Source organism: Lissotriton helveticus, chromosome 3_2 (assembly GCF_964261635.1).
Source record: "Lissotriton helveticus chromosome 3_2, aLisHel1.1, whole genome shotgun sequence".
Classification (NCBI taxonomy): Eukaryota; Metazoa; Chordata; class Amphibia; order Caudata; family Salamandridae; genus Lissotriton; species Lissotriton helveticus.
In genome coordinates, this window is record NC_136062.1 from 176,992,666 (window position 1) to 177,009,263 (window position 16,598).

At 44.1% G+C, this 16,598-nt stretch overlaps 1 protein-coding gene across 2 annotated transcripts in view; it reads left to right on the forward strand.

Annotated features, from left to right (window-relative positions):
• The window catches only part of AP3B2 (adaptor related protein complex 3 subunit beta 2), a 352,683-nt gene that overhangs the window by 275,716 nt on the left and 60,369 nt on the right, over window positions 1–16,598 (forward strand). For both annotated transcript variants that reach the window (XM_078684977.1, XM_078684978.1), the window contains 2 exons: window positions 1,583–1,689; window positions 4,443–4,674. In XM_078684977.1, coding sequence (XP_078541103.1) covers window positions 1,583–1,689; window positions 4,443–4,674 — 339 coding nt within the window. The remainder of the gene's footprint in view (window positions 1–1,582; window positions 1,690–4,442; window positions 4,675–16,598) is intronic.

The window sequence follows — 16,598 nt, forward strand, 5'->3', positions numbered from 1 at the left end:
GATTCCTTCACGGCCCGCCCTTCCTCCCCGTTCTGCGATGAACTTTGGCTTGGTCTTATGCATTCGCTTCCCTGTGGGTGGCTATGTCTTCAGTGAGTGCATTTTGTTGCTCTTTCTGACAGGATGATTCGTCCTGCTTATTGTTTCCTTCCTCCCTTTTTGGCACATTGGAGGATAGGTTTATCGGTACTTCTGTGTCCTAGTTGCCCCGGGTTGGGGGTCTACCTTCTACCCTGCCCCCTCTTCCCCTTTCATTTCTAGGGGTTCTGGCCCCTTTCATATCTCTAGGTTGGGGTCTTTTGGCCGGGCCTCTGCCCAGTTCCTTAGAGGGGTTGTCACGTTCTGTGATGGGGCTGTTGTGGAGTCTTGTCCTGTCTTGTTGGTTGGGGTCGTAGTCCTGCTGCATGTTATCATGATGCTTTTTCGTATACTTTTTGTCTCCGGGGGGTGCTATCTCTGTACTGGCGGGGTTGCTGTTCAGGGCTGTGCTGTGTTCTGCCTTCTTTCCCTGCCTTTGGATGCTGCAGTGTCTGGCACTGCTCCTTATGGTATTGTTCCTTACCATCCTCTTTTTCAAATTTTCTGCTCTTTCGCACACTGTTCCTATACTCTCACATTATTGTTTGTTGGCTCTGCGTTGTGGCACGGAAAAGTTATCCGAAGAAAACTGACATAGGCGCGCCGGGGTGGGACTTATGTGACCTCGCTGACGTCACGTACGCGGACAACGCCAGGACGGAGTCGTTTGATGCCGTCACCACGGCGCGCAGGGATGCTGTGGCAAAAAAAATTCCGGATCCAGTCTCACGCCTGGGGATAATTCTACATTTAGGAATCTGCGACTAGAATCGTCTCTACCAGATAAATCATTACTGAAGGTAAGTAACTTGTACTTTAGTGACTTTTGTGGCTCACCATAACAAGAATTGCAGTTGTTGCCAGAGTAGGACTTCTACCCCCCCGCTTCAAACAATAACCCAATTTCTTATACTTAGTTATTGACATTACTCTTAAAGGCTCTCTTGTCTTTAGCAGCCACTTACGTTGTTTGAATTTGAACAGAAGAACAAAAGTTGAGTAATTGTTTCTTTTCCCACACAAGCCTGGGGGCTGCATAGCACTGGTAACTGTGTGGATTGGAAACGATTGACAACTTTTTAAAGATTCTTCACTGAATTGCGCTTGCACCCCAATCCAAAGACATACCTAATGCTGCCACATTACATTGAGCACAATTTGTAGCTGATATGATTATTTAGTTTAAATGATTAAGTATCAGGCAGATTAGAAGGTGACCTTGAGACTCTGTATAATGATTAACAAGTACTAGAACCCATCTGATTGTCATGAGTGAACTGTCAAGTTTATCCCGTACTGCTATTGAAGGAGAACATTTTATTGTATTTGCTTGAAAGACAGCTTGCAATTTTCTCAGTTCAGAAAATGCAGTCCTACTCTCACTCCCTGAACTTAACAGGGTACTGTTGGAGGTTCAGTTGGCATCCTTAGCCAAGTCTCAGATAATCTTATCTCGGTGTGTCTTTTTCTCCTGCTAATATCTCCTTCTTTCTTTATCCTATAGTCTCCACCCCCAGTGTCCCTCACGTCACATCTAGAAATGTTGTATCTGCCAGCCTGGTAACAGACTTGGAGGGACTCTCACTGACTGATTCTGCTTTGTCTCCTACGGTAAGCATTCCAAAGACCTTGTAGCAGCAATAGCATAATCTCTATGCCATAGAATTTATAGAATTTATGGTATGTAAGTTGCTTCTCATTGCTGTAGGTGACTGCACTAAACCATTAGATTAGATGTTACCATACGTATCCTATTATGGATATCTTCCTGTTTTTAGAAGGCATCTCAGGTCAAGTCTTAACAATTTTTGAAGAAAGATGGGTAGATTGTGAGATTTATCCGCAGGCCATGGGTCTGATGAGAGGATGATTATCCCGATGATTGTGTATGAGGGATACTTGACATAAACAGTAGGTTTCTTTGAAGGATTGAAGACCCCTTATATGTAGCTAATTGACAAATTGTTCTATAGCAAGAAATGACCTTCATTATAGAATAATTTAGAACTTTCCACATAGCTTTAAATTGAACCTTCTAGGGAACAGGGATCTAAAAGTAATATGCTAGTACTCATTCTATGTGGCTATAATGAGGTGTGTAGTCAAAATTTTAATCTGCTCTAATTGGTTTATTAAACAAACAGTTGGCCAAATTTAAGAGAATTAAAGTAGTCAGTCTTTAACAACATAACTGCTAATATAACAATTTAGCACTTTATCAACTAGAACACGTTTTAGTTTTTCATTGATTATTACATCTAGACCTCTTGTGTAGTGCACTAGTGTAGTGCACTAGAATCTCAGCTTTATTCCTATTACATTTTATTAATTTGTTTTAAAACCAAGATTTATTAGGTTTAGACTGGTCAGTGCATGCGCTGCTCTGCAGGCATACTGTATTCAGGTAGGGACTTCAACCTCCACCCACTCTCTGCCCATATTTTTCATTGGCTTGTGTCATTGACCTTGGTGAATGCTGGCTTCTTATTTGTTCATTGGCAAGTTAGTCCCACCTTAGTACCGCTTCATTTGTAACCTCACATAAGGACACCTCTGTTACGTGGTGTGTTGGTGCCCGGTAGGCTTTAATTACAGCCTCTGTGCACTATTTTGTTAAATGCTTTTCACCACGCTCTCTCGTGAGGCTTTATTCTTTTTCTCATAGCACGCCACAGTGGCGGCTGCGCTTTTGGTTTATATGCAGCCCCGAATGCGGCTGCATATGTTTTTTTTCTATTTGTTATTTAACTTTTGTTTGTAAAAGCCCCCAATGCTGCGCTTTCATGAAAATGGCAGCCACGCCCCTTTATTTAGATGAACCGCGTCTAAGGAGAGGGGCGCGGATGCCATTAAACTGAAAGCACGGCATGGGGCGCTTTAGCAAACTACCATTTGCAAAGCAATAGGTCTCGCATTTTCGAGAGTTTCGTAAATGCAGGACCTTTTGCATTGCAAATACTAATTTTTAATAAGCAGGCACCAGACTTTGAAGTGGCACATCGGATGTGCACTGGCAGAGATGGGCAAGGTGTTGTTGCTCAAGGATTAGATGCATTGCAGAGACTGTATTTAGATCTAGGAGTGGATTAGGCAGCATTTCCATAATCCAGGACTAATGATTTTTATTTGAGGTCCCAATTCTGAAACATACACCATATTACTCCATCGTTCTTTTACCCACCAAGCCACCCTAGTTTGTACCCAGCCATATGTATTATAATGCATTGACAACTACCGAATTATGAACAGATCTACTACTTCACAAATACTCTTTATTCATCCGTTTATTTTCTACAAGAGCTCAACGGTTTGCTCTACCTGTGCATTGTAAAGTACTCTGATCATTCGAGGCTTAGTTCTTATTATTCTTCAAACGTATATGTGGGTGCTTTTGTAGTAAATACTTCATTTATAGAACATAAGTGCCAGAGCACAAACAAAATGTTTTAAGGTTGCTACTGGCAACTGCTAGCACTGCTCGATGCAACTACCAGTGACGCCTCTAAGATTCTGTCACTGTCTGAATAAATCATATTGGTAAGTAGCATGTACTGTGATATATTGATCACCCAACCAGATTGCATGGTTTATATCCATGCCAGATTTTCTAAAAATCCACATTGAATAAATGTTGTGATAATTGAGATGTTCTGTTTAAACTTATGAACCAGCTTAAACTGCCATTATCAGCAAAAACAGGAGGACACTGTTATAGACAGTTTTACATGTACTTATACAAACAATAGTGTCATGTAAAAACAAAATGAGACTAAATGTGGCTTTGTTATAAACGAAGGATTTAATAAAAACATGGTCTGATATTAGTCTGCTGTGTTTTGATGTTCAGAAATATCAGTGAAGATGCTTCTTCCATTCTTTGTTCAATTTGTGTTGCACACATATTGCAGTAAACCCAAAAGTAAGGAAAAGACCTGAAAAGCACAACTTAAATGCACAAAAAACTCGGGAAATCTTATTTATAATTAACCTACGCAGAAGTCAAAAACAAATTCAGTGGTTATCCTGCATTTCAGGATTAATGGCCATTAATGTAGCTGTGTAGGTCCACGGTAGAATAGTATTTAAAGGTGCTGAAATGCATTTAAAAAGTTGTAAATGCTTCAACTGGGATTTCAAAGCAGTGTGTGGTTCCAGCATAAGAATAATAGTAGTTGTTGAAGCTCATGTTTCTGATGAAAAGGTAAGGCCAAGTAGGTATAGAACAATTGTGGGTGGTGTGACAGAGGCACATTAGGCTGTCTGTTTTCCATATATTTCTAACTTCTACCATAACTCTTCAGATTATCTATATTTCATATTGTCCTCACCATGACATCCCAACTTTTACCACCTGTGTTCCCTAGGTCATTAGCCCCATCTTCAATGCAGTGAAGACTCATGAGCTGCTTCACCGGATGACAGGGGAGGGTCTGTCAGTGGAGTATTTCTTCAGTCGCCAGCCCTTCACCCCAGACCCTCATATGGTGGCTGTTCAGATCCAGTTCTCCAACAACACTGATGCTGAAGTGAAAAACATCCGGATCAGTGAACCGAAGCTGCAGTCTGGCATGAGGGTACAGGAGTTTAAGGAGATAGGTGAGTTGTGTCCAAAGGTGAAACAGCAATATGGTAGAAGAGCTAGACACACAAGCTGTCACATTTAAGTATCCAATATAATGCCCACTACTTATTGGTGGTGTCTGCATGCACACACTTATATGCTCTCTATCTCATTCAGTATTGCAGTGTGGCATGACCGGCACAATATAATTGAACCAGTAGTATGAACCTATTGCACAAACATACTAATCATTTCACTTGTCAACCAGAACATATTTGCAACCATACACATGAGTGTTGCAGGGATTCTGCTCAGAAACATAACTATGCCTGAGACCATAGTGCATCAGTATGTCGTGACTGAGTCACCATACCACATCAGTACCTGTGTGCCAAAATTGGACTAGCTAACAGTGCCTCACTTGTCCTCCAAACTTTCCCAGAGAGACAAGTGATTTGGCACCCCAGAACACAACACCTCAGACCCTCTCATGGATCATGGTAGCAGGTCATTACCTTTCGTTGCCTCACTCATACATGTCCACAATAAATGAAAAAGAGAACTTAAGAAAGCTTACAATGAAAAGCCCTGTTATATTAGCCGACAGATTTACCTAAGCCCACCCTCACTATGGTAAACAGTGACATATTATACATCTCTCTAAATAGTGGTGAACCTCATACCTGGCATATATAGGTAGTTGTTCTACATCTCAGCTGGTGCAGCTCTCTCCTCTCCTCTCTGTGCCTTTGCTCTGGGAGTATGGCTTCCTTCTCATGTTTTTTAAAACAGCAAGTCCCTGGTTATATGATAAAACGTATGTGTTAGATCTAGCTTTTTGGCCTCCTATTTCTGACCTCTTTTTGTTGGTTTCATGACTCTGAGCACTTTACCACTGCTAATCAGTGCTAAAGTGCATATGCTCTCTGTGTAAATTGTTATTATGGATTGATGTTTCCATGATGGGCTTGTTTGATTTACTACTAAGACCCTAGTACAGTGCAATGTGTGTGCCCAGGGCCTGTAAATCAAATGCTGCTAGTGGACCTGCAGCACTGACTGTGCCCCCACACAAGCAGCCTTTCAAAGGGGTCTCAGACCTGCCACTGCAGTGTCTGCATGCAGTCTCTCCTGACGTATCGACCTGGTAAGTGCACCCACTTGCCAGGCCCTAACCTTCCCTTTTATTACATGTGAGTCACCCCTAAGGTAGGCCCAAGGTACCACCATGGGCAGGGTGCAGTGTATGTGAAAGATAGGACATTTACTGATGTGTGTGGCATGTCCTGATAGTGAACCACAGTGTATTTCATTTTTCTCTATGGAAAGGCTATCTGTCCTATAGGATAGAATAGGGAATACTCTTTTACGAGTATATCTTCCCATTGAGACAAAATAGAGAAATAGAGTTTAGTATGCCTGAACTCAGAATGTAGAAATGCATCTTTTAGTAAAGATGATTTTTATGTTCTGTGTTTGATAATGGCAATTTTAGAAAGTAGGTATTTTCTTGTTAGGCCATCCTGTGTGCCTCTGCTGGGTTGTGGATTGACTGTCTGGCTTTGGGGTGACAGAGGCTGGGGATGTGCATTCTCTTGAGATAACCACTGGGGAGGTGGAGGGAGGTCGAGGTGTGTTCTGCCTTTCCTGGATGAGTCGAGACTGAGCTGAATATACCTGGGTCCCATTTAAAGTAGTGGGAGAAGATTTCCTGTGCCCTGAATGGGTCTGGTCTGCCTTGGACAAAGCTGTCTCCACCTCCTGCCGAGAAGCTGGGCCAGAGAGGACCAACCTAGTTTGGACTGAGCACAGACACTTTCCCCAAGAGAAATGCAGTAGAAATATTGGGGCCAGATCCCAGAACTTTAGAACTCGCTTGGATTAAGCAACCTGCCAAGAAGAAGAGCTGGAACAACTGCCAGGAGGAGTACTGCCCCTTTGCAGTGAAAGGACTGACTGAACTTTCTTTACTTGTGCAGAGTATCTCCAAGGGCTTGAAGTAGAGCTTGCCTCCTGCTCTGAAGTCTCAGGGACCGCAAATACTTCACTTACCTCTGGGTACCACCTCCGGAACCACAGTTTCAGTTGCCAAAGAGGGAGAAAGCAGCCCACACTGTCACTGACACCAATACATGCTCTGTGTCCTGAAGGCACCGCTGCACTTCGCACCCTGGTCTCACTGACGACAGCCACAGAGCTGCTTCTTGCACCACAATCTGTGGGCACCACACTCCACACCGCCTCGCTTCACTCTGCCGCCCTGGTCTCACCGACGGTATTGCTGCCCACTGACTGCAACACCTATGACCGCATCGTGGTTTGGGGACACCGCTTGTAAGTTACAAGAAGCCCCGCCCCACACTGCAGTCTGGGCCGACCTACACCAGCTCCCATAAACCAGCAATGTTGATTTCACCGTGACCTGTCAGCACCGCCTCACTCCGCACCGCAGCCCTGGTCTCACCGACGCCGCTGGACGACTGTCCCCGAGCCGTTGTCTGCACTGCAGCTTGAGGGCACCGCACGTTGCACCACTATGCTTCACTCCGCAACCGTGATGGGTGCCATGCCCGGCCCACACCAACGCGCTAGGCTGGAACCAAAGGTACTGTTTACAAGTCTGTTGAATCTAACTCTGGTCTGCACCGACACGGTTGACCGGAACTGTTGGATTCTGTTGTTTTCAGCACCGCTGTAGCACCGGACAGAGCTACCGACTTCAAGGAACTGCAATGTTAAGTCATACTTGCAAAGTGCCTATTTTTGATTGCTGTATGTTGGTCTTTTATCGTTTGGTCTTGTCTGCACAGATAAATATTGGTTATTTTTCTAGAACTGGTATGGTGTACTTTTGTGGTGTTTTCACTGTATTACTATTGGTTATGTGCAAATGGTTTACACACTGCCTCTGAAACAAGCCTGACTGCTCGTGCCACGCTACCAAGGGGGTGAGCAGGAGTTATTTTAGCAGTGTATCCCCATTACCCTGGCTAGAAGGAAGGGCCCCTATTTGGACAAAGGTGAAAACCACTGCCAACTCGAGACCACCATTTCTAACATTTTGTGTTCAAAAACAGCAGCTGGATTTCTTTATTATGTCTGGGTGCTAGTGTCCGACCACAGAGAAAAATAAGGAGCAGTGTTGATTGATCTTGCATGAGATGTTCTGATTAAATCCCAACTGATGAACAAAATACGAAAACATGTGCAGCCTATTTGCAAAATAACAATGTGGCACAAAACAAGCATAATATTTTGTAACATTTGCAAAGCATAAGTGGCCTACGTCATGCACAATTAGGCTAACTTAGGGAAAACAACAAAGAGCTCCATAGGAACCACATGACAGCAGAGTATGTATTTATAGGGATCCATTATACCCTTGAAGATAGCCTGCTGGGTGGTGGAGAAGGCAGTGTCTTCTATTAGCCTAGTAGGGGTCATTTCACCAATTCGGACTCCCCCCTCCATGGAGGGAATCTTTATGCTGTGAAAAAAATCCCCACTACAGTGTCTCTCTTCACAGCACTGAAGGTTTGTCAAGTGGCTGCCTTGTTTAAAACATCTGACTCTCTGTTATATCCTAGGAGATACGACCAAAAGGGCACCTTCTTCCACATGATATGAGGATGTCCGATAATTCAAGACTACTGGCGGTGCTGACCTGTAGGAGAGAAATGTATAGTATAGAGGTGACTAAATCTCCAAAGTGGTGTATCCTGAACATATGGGAAGAATTAGATCTAACCAGTAAAGAATGCCTCTGGGTAACATTGGGGTTCATGGTCGCCAAGCTCAATATGGCTAAGCTGTGGAGAGCTGTATCAGTCCGACGCTGAGCTAGTGGAGGGCAGATATGGACCGGTGCATGCTTGCAGAGAGGGTAGTTTGTGAGAGTTGAGATTGCCCACACAAATGGACCAAAATATCGGGGAAGTTGAACAAGTATAGGGGAATGATATGCATGCTAGTGGACCGGAGTGGGCAAAGACGGTTGTGTGTAGAGGCCTGACGAGTGAGACAGGAATGCAGGGATCAGGAGGGAAAGAATATGTTTTGTAAATTCTAAGAATAGAATTTATCACCCTTTGTTGTATGGTATTTCGATGCATAATTTTGTGAATATGAATGACCTCATAATGCTATGTTTGCCTTTGTGATAAAAATAATTTTAAAAAAGATCTGCTGAGGAAAGCATTTACAATGAAAATATAAAGTCCTAAACTAGTAGTTTGTTTTCTCAATATAGCTAATAAATAGATGAGAGATGCATGTGGGGCCATTCCACCTTTTCAGTGCCCATGTCTTCCATGACTTGATTGGTATGCTTAGGAAGGAAAAAGGAAAACAATCAACCTGCTTTAAATAGGGCGAGACACATCACTGTACGCTGGTGCTCCTTTAGCGGGCAGGTCACAAGGTCAGAGCTTTACAGTGGTAGAGCCAGCAAAACTTCTGCTGTTGTAAACCTAGTACTCCGCCCCCACCTCCACTCATCATTGAAAGGAAGAATTGCTGATTCAATGTGGTTTTCCCTCCCTACCAGACTCTATATCAGGCTATAATTGATCAACCTGAAAGCACTTTGGACCTAAGGAGCAAGAAAGAGCTGTAAAAGTGCTATTACAGTTAATTCCTGGAAGTCTATCTGTGCCCCATTTTCTTGCTTGTCAAAATGAGAACATTAAGAAACACGCTGAACCTCAGCAGTAAGCACTTTTTAACAAAAAATAATTTGATAGCCTCTGAGTGACTAGATTTGATTCTGTTTGCAGTGTTGCTTCAAACAAGCTTCCAAAAATCCTAATTAACAAATGTGTCCATGGAGACACTTTTTTAATGATCCAGACTGTGTAGCTTTATATCTTGAGATGTATGCTTCAATAAGGCATTTCAGTGCTGCTATGGGGCTTGCTTTAGTCCAATGCTTCCTCATGCCCAACACAATCACCAGTAACCCTTGGAAAAGCTCAGACACAACGACTAAAGAATCCAAACATAATTTTTTTATGCAGTTCTAACATCCCTCAAATAAAGGCCTTCTTCACGAGAGCCAACATCTATCAGTGCATGCTTCATAAGATAATTCACAGTCTACAAATTAATCACTGGGACACATACTTGGGCTGTAGCCGTGGCAGACATGAGCAACTTCAACATTATATACAAGAACACCACAAAAATCCTCATCAGCGGGTTAGTCCCTTGTAAGTGGTACCTCTGGTATCTAGGGCAAGGAGGGTCCTTAACACCTTCGCCGCTCAGCACATTCCCCTGCTGTGCTGGGGGTATGGTGGATTCAGTGCATTCATGACGAGCTGGGCTCGTCATGAGCGTGTGAGCGCCCTGCTTCATGACGAGCCCAGCTCGTCATGAGCGTGGAAGGGGTTAAGGGCTGCAGTACACATTATGCTACCCTAAAGGACCCCTTACCAAACACATGCAGACAGCCACTGCAGGCTGCTTGTCTTGGGGCAGAACAAAGTGAAAACACAACATCGCACACATCCATGTGTGCCAAGCCCACAAACACTGCATGCAGTGTGGTTAAGTCACCCCTACATCAGGCCTTACAACCCTAAGGCAGGGTGCACTAAACTAGATGTGAGGACATATCTGCAAGAGCAGATATGCCCCTGTTCTGGTCAGCTCTACTGCAGCCGGTAAAAGTGAACAGGGAAGCCATTAATCTACATGTGCTGAACACTGGTAAAAACAAGTCTCCCACCTATATTATGGCTTCACTGAAAATAGGGATGTTTGGTGTCAGACATCTCATATTAGTAAACCCACACCAATGCCAGTGTTGTATTTATTAATACATGCACACAGAGGGCACTTAAAGGTGCCCCCGGAAAACCTACTAGCTGCTGGTGAGCTGACTGACTGGTTTTCGCCAACCTGCCACCAGAGACAATTTTCTAGACCCCAAGGGTAAGGGCCTCTCAGCAAGTCAGAAACAAAGCCTGCTCGGGTTGAGGGTGACTTGCAGATTAGCATTCCAAGACAGGGGAGCTTCAAAGAGCCCACCACCGTTGTTTACTTAAATCAGGCTTCCCTCACAGGAGAAGTGGCCGACCCCCTTTTTCCAGAGCCCTTTGGCACCTGGACAGATGGCAACATTAGTAGTGAGATAGGCGTGTCCAGCGTAAGGCTAGTACCATCCCTAAGGTGGGCTACCTGAAGTGGAAGTGACTTTTCAAGGTTTTCCATATTGGTTATGGCATACTTAGGAACTCTGGGACAGAGTTATACCCACTTTCCACAGGAAGGGGTTATATAGAGTGCACAGTGACCACAGGGGTAGGTAGACCATTGGCTACTACCAATACTCCCCAGCACCCCTAAATTCAGTATTTAGGGAAGCTCATGGTACCAGGAAAGCAGATCCTGCCAACCAAAAGAAGAAGGACCGAAGAGCCGTGTAAAGCAAGAACTGAAGAAGATGCAACTGACTTGGCACCAACCCTGCCAGCCTGTTTGCTTATTTTTGAGAATTTCGCCTGGTTCGTCTCACCCTGCAAGCTGCTGATGCTCCAGAGCCTTGGAGGACTACCAGACTTCTCCAAAGACTCAGGAACTCCTATGGAGCAGCGCATCTGTTCCCATTGCACCCAAGAGGTACCAATGACCAACGTAGAAAAAGGGAACAGAAGATCCGTGAAAGCAACGACTGAAGATGAGCAACTGACTTGGCACCAGCCCTGCCGGCCAGTCTGCTGTTCCTCGTCATAATGTTCCAAAGTCATCTCGTCCTACAAGCTGTTGTGCCTCCAAAGCCTAGGAAGACTACCGGCCTTCAATAAAGATTCTAGAACACCTGTGGAGCAGCAGTGCTGCCCTCTTGCATCCTGCAGGCACCCAAGAAGAACCGCAAGGACTCTGGAACATCCAAAGTTCGATGCCGCCAAGCACCATTGCAACCGAGATCCCCAGCCCGAGTCGAAGTGGGCCAACTGTGTCAACGTGGTCCCCAAGCCCTCCACTTTGGTTTTAACCCTCATGAACTCTCCTACGCCACCTGCAGTCTCTGTTTGCAAGCCCCTCAACTGAGAGTGCTCCTGAGCAAATAAACCCAATACCTCAAAGACCCTCTGCACCCAGCCATCCCGGCCCGAGAAGAAGAGGACCACCTGCGTCTCCACATTCCCCACCATCCCAAGACTTGAACCCTCTGCTAGGTTTAGCCCGACTGGCCTCCTAGTCCAAACCTGCAGCCTTTTTTTCCCACGGACTGATCCCGGTTGACTAACCCTTTCCCACTAGCATCAGTGGTGACAAAACATTTATATTAGAGATCAAAACCTTGGAGTGCTGGAGCTTTGCAAATATCTTCTTTTATACTTTCAAAGTTGGTCAGGCATTCCTTTGACAAATTCAATATGTTACCTTTTTTCAACAGTTGTCTAATGTCGTACAATTTTTCTGAAAAATTCCGCACAAACTTTGAATAAAACTCAGCTAACCCTAAAAAAGAGCATACCTCATCCTTGTTCTGGGAAACAGGTGCTTTCCTTATGCCCCTTGAACTAATCTACCGAGATGACCGAGATAAGTAACAGTATTTTCTGCAAATCTGCATGTAGATTCCTCTGCCATAAAACCAAATCTCTCCAAAGTACTAAGTACCTCATGCAATTCTGCATCATGTTCCTTCCTGTCTTTTCCCGTGATGAGGATGTAGTCTTGGAAAAAACTGACGTTGCTTTTGTCCCTAAACAGTTTGTACATCAAGCGCTAAAACATGGCTGAACCCTCCTAAATTGAAAACAGCCAATGGGAGTTATGAATGCCGTAAGGTGTTTGCTATTATGGTGTAGAGGTACCTGATTATAAGCAAATGTTAAATCTATGGTAGAAAATCCCTGCATCTCTTTAGTTGCCGCTAATAACTCTTGGGTATGGGAAACATATCTACAAAAATGTTCTTGTTAAGTTTCCTTTAATCAACACACAGACGAATGTGACCATTAGCCCTGCGTGCTACAACTAACAGAGCCATCAAATCTGAGTATTCCACTTGCTCTATCACCCCGCTGTTAGACCTGGCACCATTGGCGTGGGTCTCCCTTCCATTTTTGCTGTTGCCTCATGAATTTTTGCTGGTGTTAGATGCTTTGGGCACTGTGCCACTGCTATTCAGTGCCACAGTGCAAGTGCTCCCTATTGTAAATTGATGTGTTAATCAGTGGTTCCATGTGTGGCTATTTGGTTTACTTGTCAGACCCTAGTCTAGTGCACTGAGTGTGCCCAGGGCATGTAAATCCAAATGTTGCTGGTGGGCCTGCAGCACTGGTTGTGCCACCCACAGAAGCAGCCTTGTAAAATATGTCCAAGGTCTGCTATTGCAGAGCCTGTGTGCAGTCTGGTACTGTCACACTGACTGGGCAAGTGCACCCACTTGCCAGTCCCTAAACCTTCCCTTTTCTTCATATCAGTCACCCCTATGGTAGGCCCAAGGGCAGGGTGCATTGTAAGTATAAGGTAGGACAAGCCCTAATGTGTGTGGCATGTCCTAATAGTGAATTACAGCCATTTTCGTTTTTCACTATTGCAAGGCTACCTGTTCTCCATAGGCCAGAATGGGCTGTTAGATTATTACATGTTTATAATCCTAACTGTCTCAGAGAACATGGTAGAAATTCGGGTTTAGTATGCCTGAACTCAGAATGATAAAATACATCTTTTAGTGAAGTTGGTTTTAACATTCTGTGTTTGCAAATACCACTTTTAGAAAGTAGGTATTTGCTTGCCTAACCTTTCAAGCCTGCCTCTGCTAGGCTGTGTATTCCTTTGTCTGGTTTTGTGAGTGACAGGGCTGGGGGATTCCAAGAGACAGGATGAGTCAGCCCAGTGGTGTATAGAGAGATCTGCATCTAGATGGGAGGGAGGAGTTGCACCTGAACCTTGAATAGGGCTGTGCCTGCCTTCGACAATGCTGGCTCCACCTCCTGGGGAGCGGCTGATGTCTCTGCCCTGCACACTGAAATAAGAGAAGGGGTCCTGTAAACAAAGTGCTCCAGGACTGTACTTGCCTTCCACAATGCTGGCTCCACCTCCTGTGGGGCGGCTGATGTGCCTGCCCTGCACTGTGAAAGGAAAGGAGAAGTCTGGTAAACAGAGTGTTTCAGAACTGGTTTGGACTGGGCAAAGGCCCCTCTCCCCTCAGAGAACAAAGGATTTTGGGGTATAAATATTGGGACCCTATGTTGCTGTGCAGCATGACTTACTGCACAGGCACAGCACCAGTGATGCTTTATAGCATGGCTAAAGACAGGAAACAAAAAAGTCTATGCGACAGGCTGCATCATTATGTAGGCTTGCACCCAATCATGCACATACAAAGTGAGACAATTGTTTTATTTCACATTTTTGTTTACCAATCTGAGTTGGATCGGTAAACCAAAAAAAAAAAGTTGCAGGAGTAGGGAAGCTGCTTGGGTGGGGAAAAGAGCACAGGTGGGGGAAGCAAAACTGACTTCGGAATCACAGAAGGCTGGGCAGCTGCACGGAGGGCAGGCGAAAGCAGCACAGGGGCATTGGATTCAGGGAAACAGCATGAGGGGTATGGATGGGGGAGCAACACGGAAGGCACAAGAAGGGACACAAATTGGCAAGAAAGTGAATATGAAGCTGCGAGAGAAAGCTCACAGGCGAGGAAGCAATGAGGGTGAGCACATCACAGAGATGGGCGAGCAGAATAACACGAGTGCGGAAGAGGGTAGGAAGTACAGGAGGAAGCTGAAAAACATGCACTCTTATGAAGTGCTCAAACAAAAACCGAAAAATAGTGCTTGAAAAGTGAGCATTGGAAAAGCAAAACTAATGGGTACATGTTCCAAGTGAGAGACAAACGCAAGATGAGAAATAAGAGGCAACCAAATGAGAGTGACGATAAAGGCAGTCAATTGGTAATCAATAGGCGGACTCTTAACGTCGTTGGCAATGTCAATTGGTCTTACTTTACTGTAAAGGAAAAGAATGGCTTCAGAACATACTACAGACAGGATGGGAGCAGAAAGTCAGGAAATGCAGAGCTGCAACGAAAGGCAGACATTATTTCTGCCACTGAAAATGTCAGTGTCTTAATACAATTTCAAACGATTGTGTATGCCAATAAAATATTGCTGCTGGGTGGCATATCACCCTTAAATAATCTATTGCACATGTAAAAGATAAACGATCAGCTTTAAACATTGCGCTTTTTTGTGAAAAAATTATATAAGCATTCCAAACATATTCAATGACAACCATTTACAAGCTTCTGAAGTAGGAGCAACCTTTAACTTGTGGACGAAAGGGGCTGGGCAGACCCCTGCCACCGGAGCCGGGGTTCGAACCGGTGATCCCCAGCGTCCGTCGCCCTGGCCGCGGCGCCACACCTTTCCCCAGAAACAACAACCAAGAAACATTATTAAGGCTTTACATGTATAAAAGAAGCATTAAATATCTATGAGAACAGATTATTTAAAGAACAAATTGTAAGTTAAATGTAAAAGAGAGCATGTTGAAACAGCAATTAAAGTTGGTGCTCTAGTAGTGTAGGTGAATTATGAGACCTGTGGTCTGCCAGCCTCAGAAGACAACCTTGGTCACAGCCTCACCTTGTGAAGGAGAAACAACAATACGATCCAGCCAGGCAGCAGAATGCTCCAGTTAATAAAGTACAGGAATGTGTTAATGCATAAAAGCCATAATATTGGTTCCAGCCAACAATACAGTGTCCCTTGCTTGTGAGACGCTTGCACAGCAAACTGGAAGTCATAGAAAGTGTCCCTCATCATCACAATGGAGCTCCAGTGACTGACAAGCACTTTAGGGCAAGGGGATTCACTGTGGAAGTCAAAAGATATGCATTGAGGATGTTTCCTGACAGTCTGGGTGTTGCTGTAAATAAAGTAGCACAGAGGGTTGGTGTGCCTGCTGCAAAGTACAACGTGGAAAATGCATATCATAGATATGTATTTTATGTAGCTTGCTCAGTTTGTCACTGTTTTTATTATACAAATCCTTTGATTTGTGTGATAAGTTCACCGTCCACTCCCATAATGCCAACTTTAAGTGTGGCCTCACTATATCACTGCAATCATTGACCCAGGGGCATCCATTTGACTCATGTCCGTAGACACATACAACGCTGTAGCCAAACCCGCAGAACTGAAGAAATAGAGAGTTAGAGTCTTGGAGTATAGACAAGCACAACCCATACCCCTGCTGGGGTGTTGCAAATCTCTGGTGTCCCACAAGATAGTGTTGACATCACCATCTACATGGCTGATGCGGGACCCGGAAAGCTGGTCCGTGGGCATACTAAAATGTATAAAAAAGTTGTAACTAGTAGAAGTTCCTAGGACAGGGCACAATATTTTTAATTAAAAAAATTCCTAGGCAACTCTGACCCTGAAGGATGGCAGGCACAACACAAAGGATAATAACAGAAGCTACAGTGTACTAAACTAATAACGACAAAATATATAAGAAAATATTATTCATTTATTGTTGTTTAAAAATGTATATTAAAAACACAAGATAAAAAAACAATCTTATTGGCAAACATTTAAATGATCAAGACACAAACCAAATGTAAGACATAAGATAATACAAAACAGTATTTGAGAATCAAATATACATTAAAAAAAAATATAGAAAATGAAAACAACAAAAGTGGGTAGGATGTAGATCTCTACGCGCGTTTCGGCGTATGACACGCCTTCTTCTGGAGAACCACTTGAGAATTCTAAAATTGGTCTACACTGGCAATGCTAGGTTGCATAACAGAGATATGCCTCAGAAACAGCAGGCAAATGCAGTCCGCTCAAATGTGAAGCCGGAGAAATATGGCCACTCCAAAGGGTGGTGACTATCAGATGTGTATCCCTTACGTCAGGCTGCCGTACATCCATGTCTTACATTTGGTTTGTGTCTTGATCATTTAAATGTTTGCCAATAAGATTGTTTT